The sequence below is a fragment of the Nanorana parkeri genome, unplaced genomic scaffold (genome assembly GCF_000935625.1).
Source record: "Nanorana parkeri isolate BGI_ZX_2015 unplaced genomic scaffold, ASM93562v1 scaffold1040, whole genome shotgun sequence".
Classification (NCBI taxonomy): domain Eukaryota; kingdom Metazoa; phylum Chordata; class Amphibia; order Anura; family Dicroglossidae; genus Nanorana; species Nanorana parkeri.
In genome coordinates this window covers 269981-284990 of record NW_017307308.1, presented here as the reverse complement: position 1 = coordinate 284990, position 15010 = coordinate 269981, and the positions used below count along the sequence as shown (strand labels likewise).

The 15010-nt window shown below is 47.0% G+C and overlaps 1 protein-coding gene across 1 annotated transcript in view; it reads right to left on the bottom strand.

The window, feature by feature from the left end:
* The window catches only part of DAAM2 (dishevelled associated activator of morphogenesis 2), a 202585-nt gene that overhangs the window by 117762 nt on the left and 69813 nt on the right, over positions 1-15010 (bottom strand). The window contains exon 3 of the mRNA XM_018567383.1: positions 6161-6250. Coding sequence (XP_018422885.1) covers positions 6161-6250 — 90 coding nt within the window. The remainder of the gene's footprint in view (positions 1-6160; positions 6251-15010) is intronic.

Sequence of the window (15010 nt, the reverse complement as noted above, 5' to 3'; positions counted from 1 at the left end):
TTGTGCAATCAGGTTTTAATGTGCATGGTCAGTTTAAGCTTGATCTACTCATCCATTCTTGCAGCTTACAGTACAGACCCCCTCCCCACACATATCCCATTAACTGCCAGGAATCCTGGAAAGATAGGAAGAACACTGAAACAAAATAACGTGTTCAGCCCAGCTTGTCTATCTCGTGTCTGTTGTGACAATAACAATGAGCAGAGATGTCACAAATCAAACCCCCGGAATGGATCCCAGTCAGGAATTCTCGTCTCCTCTCGGGAATAATTTGTTCTTCCCATCTGACCCCGGGCAGCTTCTGCGAATATTAGAACATGCTGCTCTCTGACATTTTTCTGCCTTTCATCAAAATCTCAATTTTTCATTCTTGGAAAAAGCCAAAAGTACAATATGACAAGTGGGAAGATTTAACGGCGCAGTTTTCACGACCCCGCACCCTGAAAAATTATCCGAAAGTATTTTGAGTGCGTTTGTCGTCTGACACCGTGGCCCCGCGCATGTTTCCCCCATCCACGCTTGTTTGTACTGCCATGTGGCCTGCCTTCCATTAATGTCAGATGATGTCATGACAGCTCCGTGCTGAGCGTGAGACGGAGAGTGAGCTCATCCCGAGATCCAACCTTCATCATCTACCCAGGTATGACCATTCTACCAGCACTGGGAGGAGAAGACTTGTCTGTCCGGATACTAGGAGGATGCCGCAGAATCCCGACTGGCAGGAAGAGGGCGCTACACACTGCAAACTGATGACAGCTCAAAGAAATAGTCCATAGAAGCCTTTCTAGACCTTTGAACACGGAGGAACCCTTGAAATATATAATGTTCAGGTCTCCGGGAACCCCGGCCAATAATTACTATATCTACAGCTCAGGAGACATTAGCGTGAACAGTAAGATGATATAAAAGTAAATCAAAGAATAAGGAGTGAGGTGCACACGGGGTATTTGACGTTCAGGGCTGCTCTATACAGCAAAATTATTTTTAGTAATAAAAAAAATTTCACAAATAATTAATAACGGCGAGAGTAGAAATGCAGACAGTGAGAATGGTCGTGTTTACTCACATTAGTGGTCAGTGAAGCCCCTATAAGCTAATGGTCAGTGAGAAAGTGTCATTGAAATGTTCCTTTACATTGTTAGTGCCCCCTGACATTGGTGGTCAGTGTAGTGCCCCTTACATTGGTGGTCAGTATAGAGCCCCCTGACATTGGTGGTCAGTGTAGTGCCCCTTACATTGGTGGTCAGTATAGAGCCCCCTGACATTGGTGGTCAGTGTAGTGCCCGCTTATATTGGTGGTCAATGTAGTGCCCCTTACATTGGTGGTCAGTGTAGTGCCCCTTACATTGGTGGTCAGTGTAGTGCCCCTTACATTGGTGGTCAGTGTAGTGCACCCTTATATTGGTGGTCAGTGTAGTGCCCCCTTACATTTGTAATCAGTGTAGTGCCCCCTTACATTGGTGGTCAGTATAATGCCCCCTTATATTAGTGGTCAGTGTAGTGCCCCCTTATATTAGTGGTCAGTGTAGTGCCCCCTTACATTCGTGATCAGTGTAGTGCCCACTTACAATGGTGGTCAGTGTAGTGCCCCCTTACATTGGTGATCAGTGTAGTGCCCCCTTACATTGGTGGTCAGTATAGAGCCCCCCTTACATTGGTGGTCAGTATAGTGCCCCCTTATATTGGTGGTCAGTATAGAGCCCCCTTACATTGGTGATCAGTGTAGTGTCCCCTTACATTGGTGGTCAGTATAGAGCCCCCTTACATTGGTGATCAGTGTAGTGCCCCCTTACATTGGTGGTCAGTATAGTGCCCCCTTATATTGGTGGTCAGTGTAGTGCCCACTTACATTGGTGGTAAGTGTAGTTCCCCCTTACATTGGTAGTCAGCATAGTGCCCCCTTATATTGGTGGTCAGTATAGTGCCCCCTTATATTGGTGGTCAGTATAGTGCCCCCTTATATTGGTGGTCAGTATAGTGCCCCCTTATATTGGTGGTCAGTATAGTGCCCCCTTATATTGGTGGTCAGTGTAGTGCCCCCTTACATTGGTGGTCAGAATAGTGCCCCCTTATATTGGTGGTCAGTGTAGTGCCCCCTTATATTGGCAGTCAGTGTAGTGCCCTCTTACATTGGAATGTGTTTCAGGGATCATTCATACCACCTGTGTTGTGTTGCCCTCATTCACACCACTGAGATGCAACACGCAGAGGTGCTATTGATGAGTTGTTGTGCATTGTGGTAAGTGGCCCATTTATTTGAATGGGCTGCCTACCACAGTTTAATTGCACTGAATAATAGGTGACCATGTAATGTGGAGCCATGTGGTAAATGTTGCTACTCTTAGTATGCAGTCCCATAGCACCTATGAGGTGGGGGTGTTACTTTACAAATCAGTTGGCAGGTAAAAGAGTAGGCTCATGCATTTATTCGGAGTTCTCCTTTAGTATCCAGTGGTTATATCTCCCAGAGCGGAGATAACGTGAAGCTCTGCACAGTCTCTGATTCGCTGACTCTGCCAGCAGCGGAAGCTCTCCCGGGCGTGCTTTCCATCAGAAGCGGTGACAGAGGTCGAACGCAAGCCAATGAACTCATCCCTGGAATTCCGATAGATGGAAGACGCTCGCCATCTGCAATAAAGCAGGAGCACCCGTAGTCACCGCTTGGCCTGAGGACAGCACACAGCGGAACGTGCTGCAGACTGCAGAGCTATGTGCGCTGCTTGGCTGGCTTGCCAAGCTAATTAACAGTAAGAAGCGATGCCAACAGTCAGGGTCACCAGAACCATTTCCTTTCATTTCAGCCCTAACTAACCCTTTTGATTTGGATTTAAACTATGCAGCCTTAGAGCGCCATTCTCCAAGGTGCCGCAGTGCCGCCTAGGTACCAGAATTCATTATAGGGTCATGTTAGGCTGTGGCATTCTAAATTGCAGCTAAGTCAAATATTTTGCTGCTCACCAAGAAAATGGCTGCAGTCCGAGACAAAGTAACGCAGAGTGGGCCCCCCCATTCCTCTGATTGACAATTATAAGGATTGGACTAGGGGCAGGGGTCCCCCTCCCCCATTTGCACTGACTGTATTGCACGGTCCCATCAGACACCAACTGGCTACAAGCAGGGGCATTTCTGCCGCAATGAAAACAAGGCATTTGCCTTTGGCTGCACTTCCCAGGGGGTGGCAAAAATGCCGCCCCATAACAGTTAGGCGAGTCGAGGGAGTCGGAGACCAGGAGGCGAGAAGGAGGCGGCGAGGGGGCGGTGAGGAGAAGGAGGCGGGTCCCTGCAGCTTTGATTGGGCGACTTAGGAGGCGGAGGCAAGGCAGTTCACCTAATCGCCGGTCGGGACCGTGAAGAAAGGGAGGGGGGAGGAATCTGTGGCTGTACAGGATGGGGGCGATCTGTAGTGTCTCAAGTGTGCAGTGCAGGGTCTATGGTGGGCTCTGCAGGGTCTCAGGTGGGCTTTGCAGCCTGTTATACCGCACAGCCCACCAGGGATCCTTCCCAGCCCACCTGAGACCCTGCACAGACCACCATAAACTCCATAGAGCCCACCACAGATCCTGCACAGCCAACCTGAGACCCCGCAGAGCCAACCATAGACTCAGCAGAGCCACCACAGATCTTGAAAAGCCCACCTGAGACCCTGCAGAGACCACCTGAGACCCTGCAGAGACCACCTGAGACCCCAGCTTTCCTGCTATGGTAATAGCGGAACATGTCTAAAGCTGGATACAGCATATTGATATATTGGTTCACCATGCTGTTAGCTCTCACACCCAACCATAACCCACTATAACCATAACCTAACATTTAACTTAAAGGCGAACTATGGTGTCAGGGCTTTTCCTCATCGTTCTCCTAAGGGTAATGGGAGGACACAAACTAGCGTCCTCCCGTCACCCAAAGCTCAGTATATGGCGAGCTACAGCTCGCCGTATACTGAGACGCCGCAGCTGGAACAGATCCTGACAATTCTGTCTGGATTCACCCAGCTGCGTGAGTGACAGCTGGCTCTGCCTATCTAGAGCAGATATCTAGAAATCACTCGCCTCCTAATTCTCCTTTAACGTCCAATTGAAAACACTTTATATACATTTCTTTACCAATATTTATTATTTTTCTTTGCGAAGGAGCCCCAGGGAGAGTAGAAAATTCCATTTCCTACAATGGGCTGCAGCAAGGGAGCACTACTCACTGCATGGAAGTAGCGGCCTCTCTGCATTGGTCCAACATGCTAGAGAGGAGCTTTGCTGATTGCTGCACTCTAGTTGTGACTCAGCAGGGGGCGTGTTAGACCTCTGCATTGAGACCACTGCTATACCACTATGCGTCCCTGAAAGATAGTGCAGGACGTAGGATATTCTACTCCACCTTGGGCTGCTTTAGAAAGAAAAATGACACTGAATTTATATAAAGCATCAGGCACAGGACCTGGAGACACTAATACCGCTAGGCTCTGCACCGACATCTAAAGCAAGTCTCAGCGGAAAGTCTCAGCTACTCGGTACCCAGGTAGATCTTTTCTATGGAACTCGTGCCCTTGTACAATCATCTATTATCATCTCAAGTTGCCTGCCATCCGTTTGGAATTTGCAGTGATGCCAACTAGGAATAGTCATGTATGGGCTGCATGTGTTGGCTCTGCTCACCCTCTGATGGACGGACGCCCGTTTTATGTCCTTGGGCACCTGGAATAATATGATGTGGGCCTCCATGGACGGCGTCCAGGTGCTGATAGCAGGAAGCAATATGAATGATGTAGAGACATTAGAGCGGTGCTCACAGTGCATAATCTGTCAGCGCTGCCGCCATGGTCTCACCCGCTCTGCCTGCTTGGCCGCCAGCCTGCGGGTATTGTCATGGCGGCCCTTGGAAAGCTACTACCGGGAAACAGAGGAAGTATTCTTCCCGGACAATCAGTGACATTTTGCAATGAATGACATTTCGCTATTACAGGATGTAATTCTTTGCATGAATTGCCCATGTACCCAGGAGACTCTCCCTACCTATCAACTGCAGTGTCCACACCAGACTGGAGTCATGGTCCAGCAATGTTTCACCAATCCATTTAAAGCTGCAGTCTAGACATTAAGCTTTACACACATTGCAGTACTGACAGTTGGGTTGATGGGTAGGGATAAAATAAAGAGGTTGTATTGAGAGCTAGTGTTAGGAATTATGGGCTAGATCAAGGGTGTTAGAGTTATGTTGAGGGCTATGGTTAGGGTTTAGGGGCTGGGTTGAGAGCTAGGTTTAAGGTTTAAGTACTAGGTTAAAGGCTGAGGGTTCGTTTCAGAGCTTTTATAGTATGCATTGACTGCTGGGGTTATGAGAGCTAAGGTTAGGGTTTACAGGCTAAGTTGAGATCTAGGCATTAGCTTGAAGGCTAGTGATAACGTTTAGGTTTAAGGCTAAAGTTAGGGATTAGGTTGAGCACTAAGGTTAGGGTTTAAGCTGAAGGTTAGGGCTGGGTTTAAAGCCCAGACTGAAGGCTAGAATTTGGGTTTCAGTTGAAGGCTAGAGATGGGGTTTAGGTTGAGCCCTAGGGTTAGGGTTTAAGCTGAAGGTTAGGGTTGGGGTTAAAGCCAAGGCTGAAGGCTAGAATTTGGGTTTGGGTTGAAGGCCAGAGATGGGGTTTAGGTTGAGCACTAGAGTTAGGGTTTAAGCTGAAGGTTATGGTTGGGGTTAAAGCTCAGGCTGACGGTTAGAATTGGGCTTGGGTTGGGGTTTTGTTGAAGGCTAGAGATGGGGTTTAGGTTGAGCATTAGAGTTAGGGTTTAAGCTGAAGGTTATGGTTGGGGTTAAAGCTCAGGCTGACGGTTAGAATTGGGCTTGGGTTGGGGTTTTGTTGAAGGCAAGAGATGGGGTTCCGGTTGAGCCCCAGGGTTAGGTTTTAAGCTGAAGGTTGGGGTTGGGGTTAAAGCTCAGGCTGAAGGCTAGGGTTTGGGTTGGGGTTTGGGTTGAGGGCTAGAGATGGGGTTTAGGTTGAGCCCCAGGGTTAAGGCATAGGGCTGAGGGCTAGGGTTTATGTTGAGGGTAAAGGATCAGAAGTAGAGTTAGGAGTTGAACACTTTACAACAAAGAGGACCTGTCACATGAACAGCTGACCTTTCTGATGTTTCGTAGTGCCAGTACACCAGGAACAGATGAGACATCTTACCTTCTTCTTGCTGCAGTAGATCTGCCATTTCTTCTCCGCTGGGAGCGCAAACATGGCTTCCCTGTTCTTGTCTGTAAGATCCAACTCATCCTGCAAAACAAAGGAAAGGCCTATGAGAAAATGCCACTCTCCGCAGCTGGGGGCTGAAAAATACATGCTACGTGCCCCTGTCACTTAGAGCAGGGGTGGGCAACTCCGGCCCTCCAGCTGTTGTGGAACTACAAGTCCCATAATGCACTGCAAGACTGACAGGTACAGCAATGACTCCCAGATGCATAGTGGGATTTGTAGTTAAAGCACAGCTGGAGGGCCGGAGTTGCCCACCCCTGACTTAGAGGGAAACTCCACTTTCAATAAAAGAAATGACATAACATAGATCATTGTTACACAAGCCACTCTGTACTTTAATGTTCTTAAAAAATTCACTTTGCATTTCAATCTGTAGTCACTGCTATCCTCTGAACCTGCCAGGCAATGAAAACACCAATTTCCTTTATTAGAAAGCCAGGGGTGATCATGTGACTATAGCAGACTGACCCGCCCAATACTGCAATGGACTGTCTCAGTACCTCCAGCACAGAAGCAGGTAATAATCTGCAATCATTATATGTAATATAGAACTGGTTGGTGTTGGATTCTCTTTTTCTCACCAAAAACGTTCTCAGAAGTATTAGTTCACAAAGTGTCCACCTTCCCGGAACTCATTAAACACAATTTATTGCACCTACGTTGGTTTCTTATGAATCCCCCTCCCCGGCCTGACTGTCCCTGGCCCCTCCCCTTTCATTCTTTGGATTCCAGTTCTCCAATCATGGCTCAACAAGACATGTGGGCATTACCTAGGTCAACCTGCATGCAAATGCAGTCTGCCTAGGAAAACCTACTCCTCCAAACTGACATGACGGCTTTTTGAAAATTTTACTATTTGCATAACTCCTCCCAAAAGCCAGCCCACTGCTTGCATCAGGATTGAGGGTTCTTGAGAGGAGCACTGAGGCAGATATTTAGATCCAGTGACATCATCATTGCATCTCTGTTCTCCATACAATGCAGGCAGGTCATGGGTGGTGGGAGGGGCCAGCAGGGTGCTTTACAGAGCTTCCTGATGACATCACAGCACCCTGCTGGCCCCACCCACAAGCCATGATCTGCCTGCATTGTTTAGAGAAGAACAGACACGCAATGATGATGTCACTGGATCTAAAATATGGTACAGGTGAAACTCGAATAATTAGAATATCGTGCAAAAGTAATTGCAGTAAGTGCTGCAGAAGGTTCCCAAACCAAGTACTGAGTACACATGCATGTTTGTACTTTTCAGAGGTCCGATATTGTTCTACGTACAATCCTTGTTTTATTGATTGCATGTAATAATCTACTTTTTTGAGGTTGTGGATTTGGGGTTCTTGGGGTTTTCATGAGCTGTAAGCCATATCAACAGTTTTTCTTTAGTTTTGAATACAGTAGGTTAGGTTTTTGTCTCTGTGTCAACACTGGAGAGATTTCGCCTGATTTTCTGCCTCAGTGAACCAAACAGGAAGTGACCAAAAAGAATGCTCCCCCAATGAGAACTTTTTCCTGGAGTTCTATTTTAATTAACTTGTAACAAAATAAAACTTCAGGACGGACGCAGCTCAATAAGAAAAGACTTTTGTACGTTTGCTGGTTACATCATCGCGGCGGAACAATTCCTCTTTTCACCACGCCGTGGATCGGGTCTTTTAGACGGCCGTAGGGGGTTTTTTTTGGAAAATGTTTGGTGGGAGTCGCTGCGGCTGAGAGAGCCGACATATGGAAATGTTTAGGAGATGGATTCCCAAAACTTAAGGGGCAGACAAGTGAAACAAGAGCTTTACCCATGTTACATAGGATTACCGGGCCCACAGCGACATTCCATGTCTAAAAATAAGCCAGCTCCGCTGTCTGAGGTCAGGAGGCTGCAGAGACGGCCCGGCTGACCCCCAACTTCCAGGAACGGAGACCAGGAAGGCCGGAGAACATTTGCTGAACTGGATCAGTTCTGACAAAGGGATGCTGACGATGCTGTGAGGCCGCTACATTACAGTGTATAGCTCTGACATATTCTGTGGTGTTGTACTGAGAAGCTTACACTCTAATGTCCCCCCACAGTCACACACTATTATTATACATTTATATAGCTCTGACATATTCCACAGTGCTGTACAGAGAACACTGAGCCAGTCACACCGGTCTCTGTACAGAGGAGCTCTGTACCGATACCGGTGCTTCTGCTGGCAGGGAGCTGGATTCCCGGGCAATCAGGAATCTGGGCGGCAAGTAATGGCCTGCCTCCCTGCTTCCTGAAGAGCAGGCTTCCCAGCCAAATGCCGATTGGCTGGAAAGTCGTCTTCCCTGCCAATTAGCATCGAGCCGGCTTGATGCTGATTGGCCAGAAAGCCGACCCCATGTTCCCCTACAACACTACCGATCAGAGAAAATCGTCCTCTGACCGGAAGTTCCGGTATCGGGGAAGGTATCGGAGCATTTGGACAAATATGAGTACTCGCCCAAATACTGGGTATCGGCACCCAGCTAGTATTGGTATTGGTGCATCCCTAATTATTATTATACATTTATATAGCCCTGACATAGTTCATAGTTTTGTGCAGAGGACACTGAGCCAGTTACATCAGTCTCTGTACCAAAGGAGCTTACACTCTAATGTCCCCCCACCCTCACATGCTATTATACATTTATATAGCTCTGACATATTCCAACAGAGAACACTGAGCCGGTTACATCAGTCTCTGCAGAGCTCACACTCTAATGCCCCCCCACAGTCACACCCAATTATTATAAATTTATAAAGCTCTGATCTATTCCAAACTATGACTCCTGATACAAAGACATCTTATTATACAATGATCACTGGGTGGGCACAGCAGCCGGTACCCACAACTCATGGCCAACTTTAGTTGACATGTTTTTATCCGTCCCGTTCCAACTGCTGCCTAATGAGGAGATTTAAGTTGTATGGAGACTTCTACAGTGCATGGTATATATTAGAGATGCACCGAAATGAAAATTTCAAAACCGAAACGAAATCGAAATTTAAAAAAAAAAATGTCAGGCCGAAAACCGAAAATGTTTTTTTATTTTTAAAAAAAAATGTATATTTTATTTTGATTTTTTTTTTAAATGTATTTTTTTAAATATTTATTGTTATTTATTTATTTATTTATTCCTTTTTTATTAAATATTTTTTACTTTACTTTTAGAGGCTTAGGAGAAATATTGGGGATCTAAACAGGCCCCTGACATTTCCCTTTCAAAATAGAAAAAGAGATTGAGAACACAGAGTCCTCAGAGACACAGAGTCCTCAATCTCTTTTTCTGTGTCCTCTGTTATCAATGAACAGGAATCCTCTATACTGAGTGTTCCTGATCATTCATAACATGAGGACAGAGTATGTTTACTATAACCACAATCATGAATGAACAGGAAGTGATGTAGATCACTTCCCATTCATTCATTGAGGATATAGTAAACATACTGTCCTCCATTATGTACAAACACTCAGCGATCACTGATCAGTGACTGCTTGTACCCGCTCTCCATCCTGACACGCTGAGGATGAGCGGTGGAGGAGAGAAAGCACGGATGCACCGCAGTATCGGGCAGAAAATTACACTTTCTGCATTATACCAAAAGTGCAATTTTCGGCCGATATGTGTGTCGGCGGCGCATATATATTGGTGCATCCCTAGTATATATGACTTCATCTACATGGCAGCAATTAAAAGTCAAACTCCAACCAAAACCTTTTTCTTTAACATTCAAGAAAGAATCATTGGAACCTCCATCAGCATTTTAATGTTGTAGGTGACCACAATGAGAGATTCACCCTCATTTCCTGTTCCCGTGACACACTGGCAGGTGAACACAGCGTGTTCTGATGTCGCGGTTTGCTGTTTTCAGAGACAAGCTGCAGGAAGTGTTGTGTACAAGGTATCATTTTCTGATTAGCATTGTGTGAGATGCTGCAGCACACTTCTCGTGGGGTCTGGCAGAGACACGGCGGCCGCTCTTAATGGAAAGTCTGTGCGGGCGAGCCCAGTGCCAGCTTGGTGTGATGCAGAGCAGGTTACAGTATAGATATAATTGCTCCAATCACAGAGTCTAGACACAGACAAACTCAATCTCTAGCATAAGACGGAATGTGGAGCAAACATTGGCCGTGGCGCTGTAAGCCAAAGAACGGCGACACGCAATCTGATCCCATCATAACAAACACGTATTCTATTTCCGGTTTGGAAAAGAACATTAATGGTGAAGTTTAGTACGAAGAGAGTCACGGGCAAGGAGCAAGCATGCATGCAGAAGCGGCAGAAAGTCATGTGGAGCCCGCCTCATGTCCATGGCCACACCCCTTTCATTCATTGGATTTCAATTCTTTCAATCATGGAGGCTCACCATCACATGTGGGTGTTACCTAGGGTGGTCTCTATGCACATGCAGCCACTCCTCCAGAATGACACCCACCCATCAAGGCATTTTGATATTTGTATAGCTCCTCCCATGAGCCAGCCCACTGCTTGCATCAGGGCTGAGGACTCTGTCTTAAGAGGAGTACTGCGGAAGGGAGCTGTGATGACATCAGGAAGCTATGAACAGCCAGTGGCATCACAAGGGGAGTGCAGTAGGTGCGGCCCGCACCAGTTGACACTATCAGAGGGGGTGACGCCAAAATGACTGACAATCATTTAGGTGTCACCCCCTCTGAAAAGTCGGGCACTCGGTCATGGACCGGATGAATGTCCCCTCCTCTTTTTGCCAGCGTCCATTACCAAGATGGCTGCTGGCAGGTATCACCAAGATGGCCGCACATGCGTGATGTCGTTGCGCACGTGCTTGATGATGACCGGCGCATGCGCGATGATGTCACGGCAGGGTGTCACCCGGTACCCGCTCCGGATGACACCTGGCCTCGGGATGCCCCTGTGTACAGCACCCAGCCAGCCTTGCCCTGCACCACCAGCCATAATCTATGCACTGCATAGAGAAGCACAAAGACCCAGTGATGATGTCACTGGGTCCAAAATATGGTATGTGAGGAAAATGGAAAGGTTTTATTTAAAAATGACATTAGCATGTTGATTGGGGAGGGAGGTCTTCACTAGAACAGAAGAAAAAAAAAAGGTTAATAAAGCGGTAATCCGCTTCTCAGATCGGGGACAGCGAGCGCAGGAACGCGGCCTTGGAGAACCTTCAACTTACTGTGTGGCACAATCTTACAACAACATTCACGCGGCTTTCATTCCAAGGTCCCGCGACTCTGGCACCGGCTAGACACACCTGGGCTGGGCCCAAGAGCTCTCAGCCAAAAAAGAGAGAGTGAGGGAAATGACAAAAGGGAGAGGGGGGAACAGAAAATAGACGGAGTCATGTGTCAGCAATTTATAGTTGTGATTAACAGAAAGGAGAAGGCGCGCTATGTCGCCCTCAGACTGCATTCGTCTTGTGTGTGACCTTATTATCAACTGCCAATCTGCAGCAGATGGCAGATATAGAATGGTGAGATTTCCTGCAATAGTTTGTGTCTCTGCCCCCCCACAATGGGGAGATTTGCCCCAGTACTTTGTGACTCTTCCCCTCCCACATTGGTGAGATTTCCCCCAGTACTTTGTGACTCTTCCCCTCCCACATTGGTGAGATTTCCCCCAGTAGTTTGTGTCTCTGCCCCTCCCACAATGGTGAGATTTCCTCCAGTAGTTTGTGTCTCTGCCTCTCCCACAATGGTGAGATTTCCTCCAGTAGTTTGTGTTTCTGCCCCTCCCACAATGGGGATATTTCCCCCAGTACTTTGTGTCTCTGCCCCTCCCACAATGGGGAGATTTCCCCCAGTACTTTGTGTCTCTGCCCCTCCCACAATGGATGGAGAGACTTCCAAATGCTGCAAGCACTATTTTTTTCTGACTGAACTGAACCGCAGGCATTGATGTGCCTCGCGTGCCGGTGCGGCTGATCGCATTACGGCCGCACGGGCACGCCCCCTGCTGCCCCACAACAAAGTGAGCCGGCTGCAATGCGATCCAGTGTGTTCTGGCCAGAATCGGGCCGGGACACACTGTGGCTGGTGTAAACTAGCCCTTAATGTCAAGTTGGCAATGGCTAAAGCACTCCCATTGGATTATTTAACTGGCATTGAATACAATGATTCAGGTTAGCTTAGCAATGCGGAAGTGTAACACTTTCATCTCTGAGCCGGCATCTCAGTCGAGGGAGAACCATGGACGATACCTAAATAAAGATGGAGCCGTCCTTCTGGGGAGTAAAGAAGATGAAGGCATTGTCATACTTGTGAGAGGTAATAAATACCCTGAAACATTATTTGGCATCTATCTATCTATCTATCTATCTATCTATCTATCTATCTATCTATCTTCTATCTATCTATCTATCTATCTATCTTCTATCTATCTATCTATCTATCTATCTATCTATCTTCTATCTATCTATCTATCTATCTATCTATCTATCTATCTATCTATCTAGCTTCTATCTATCTATCTTTCTATCAGTATATGTGATGACAGGTCCACTTTAAGCCTTATTCTATGTTACAAAGTCTCCGCTGACACTCGTACGTGCGCTCTGCTGCGCACCGTTGGGGCTGAATTAAAGGCGCGCTCTTCCCCGACCGCACACACCGGCAGCTGTGCTAATCAAACAGAACGCAGACTTGGCAGTTGCTGCGTGCAACGTGACACCGCCAGTGAACCTCCTGTCATCTCCATCCCCCGGATTTACACCGCCGCAGCACCGAGGGTAACCGCCGAGCTGAAAGCGTTTAACTGTTCCGCTGGCCGGGCAACTGCGCCGCCGTGGGAGAAGTTGGACGGTCTACAGCCGAGCGCGCCAGACAGGTAATGACATCAGAAGACGGCGCTGCGGTTATAAGACGATACGACGTGGGCAGCGCGTGATAACCCGACACATGCCAGTGATTGGAATGCGGATTATAGAATGCCTGCGCAGCACTTTCACCGAGTCGGCGTGATGCAGAACAACCAGAGATCTGAGGCCCGGAGATTAAAGAGAACCTGTGTTACAAGTCTCAGATGGAAGCTGACGTATTCTGGAATCCTGTCTTGCGTCACAGGGAAGACACAAAGCAGCTGTGACGAATCCCTGCTCCGAAATGTTATTAAAGAAAACGGCCCCTGCACACTATGCCGTTCCAACTGAGAGCCGATCCACCCCATATACAAAACGCTTTAAGGTTGAGCTGTGGTCAGGGAACGCACATTCACATATTTGCATATCCGTACGCTGACCACAGCTAAGCTTTAAAATAAGCCCTCACTGACCTCTGTAGCTGCAGGCACTGTGGAGCTAATCATCCTCAAGGAGAAGAAGTAAAGTTGTCAGGTCAGGTCCCAGCACTCTGCTCTCTTCCTCCTGCGTCCATGCTCTGTTTACATTACAGATTGAAAGGCTTTGCTAAAATGAAAGTGAAAGTGCTTCTCGATGTAAACATTGAGGATGAATTGCTCCAAAGTGTCACATGCAGAGCAACATGGCAGTGACTGTGCAAAGGTCACCCCCGACCCTCTTATCCTGAACCGGCCACTACCATGTCCTCCACAGCAGGGGAGAACACCTGATACTTCCAGGTGATGTGATGGTGTGAATGGGCCCCCCCTAGTGTCTGAGATATCATACATTGCACATTGCCAACTTCCTCACATGATTCAGGCCCTGGGAGCTGGAGGAGCTTACAGAAAGAAGAGAGAAAAGAGAAGAAAAGAGGATTATAGGAAGAGAAATGACTGGAAAGGGGAAGAAAAGGGAGAGAGAAAGGAAGGAAAGAGAAGTGAGGGGAAGGAAGAATAAAAAAGAAGGGAAATGAAAAGAAATAACTGGAAAGGAGGAAAAGGGAAAGAAGAGAAGAAAATGATGGAAAGAGGATGAAAGAGAAGGGAAAGGAAGGAAAGAAAAGCTAAGGGAAAAAAGAAGAAGGTGAAGGGAGAGAGGGAAAGGAAGAGAAGACATACAAAATAAAGGGAAGAGATGACAAAGGAAGGGAAGAGAACAAAAAGTAAAGATGAAAAAACAAGGGAAAGGAAGAGAAGAGATAAAAAGTGATGTGAAAAAAAGAAGAGAAAGGGAGATACAAGAAAGGAAAATAAATAGAAAAGAAGAGAATGGGAAGGAAGGAAAATAGAGAAGAGAAGGGAAATGAAGAGAAGGGGAAGAGAGAGATGAGAGGGGAATGAAGAGAAGGGGAAGAGAGAGATGAGAAGGGAAATTAAAAGAAGGGGGAAGAGAGAGAGAGATGAGAAGGGAAATGAAGAGAAGGGGAAGAGAGAGATGAGAAGGGAAATGAAGAGAAGGGGAAGAGAGAGATGAGAAGGGAAATGAAGAGAAGGGGAAGAGAGAGATGAGAAGGGGAAGAGAGAGATGAGAAGGGAAAGGGAAGAGAGAGATGAGAAGGGAAATTAAGAGAAGGGGAAGAGAGAGATGAGAAGGGAAATTAAGAGAAGGGGAAGAGAGAGATGAGAAGGGAAATGAAGAGAAAGGGAAGAGAGAGATGAGAAGGGAAGAGAAGAGGAAGAGATAAAGTAGAGGGGGAATGAAGAGAAGGAGAAGAGAGAGATGGAAAGGTAAATGAAGAGAAGGGGAAGAGAGAGAGATGGAAAGGGAAATGAAGAGAAGAGAGAGATGAGAAGAGAAATTAAGAGAAAGGCAAGAGAGAGATGAGAAGAGAAATTAAGAGAAAGGGAAGAGAGAGATGAGAAGAGAAATTAAGAGAAAGGGAAGAGAGAGATGAGAGGGGGAAGAGAGAGATGAGAAAAGAAATGAAGAGAAGGAGGAGAGAGAGATGT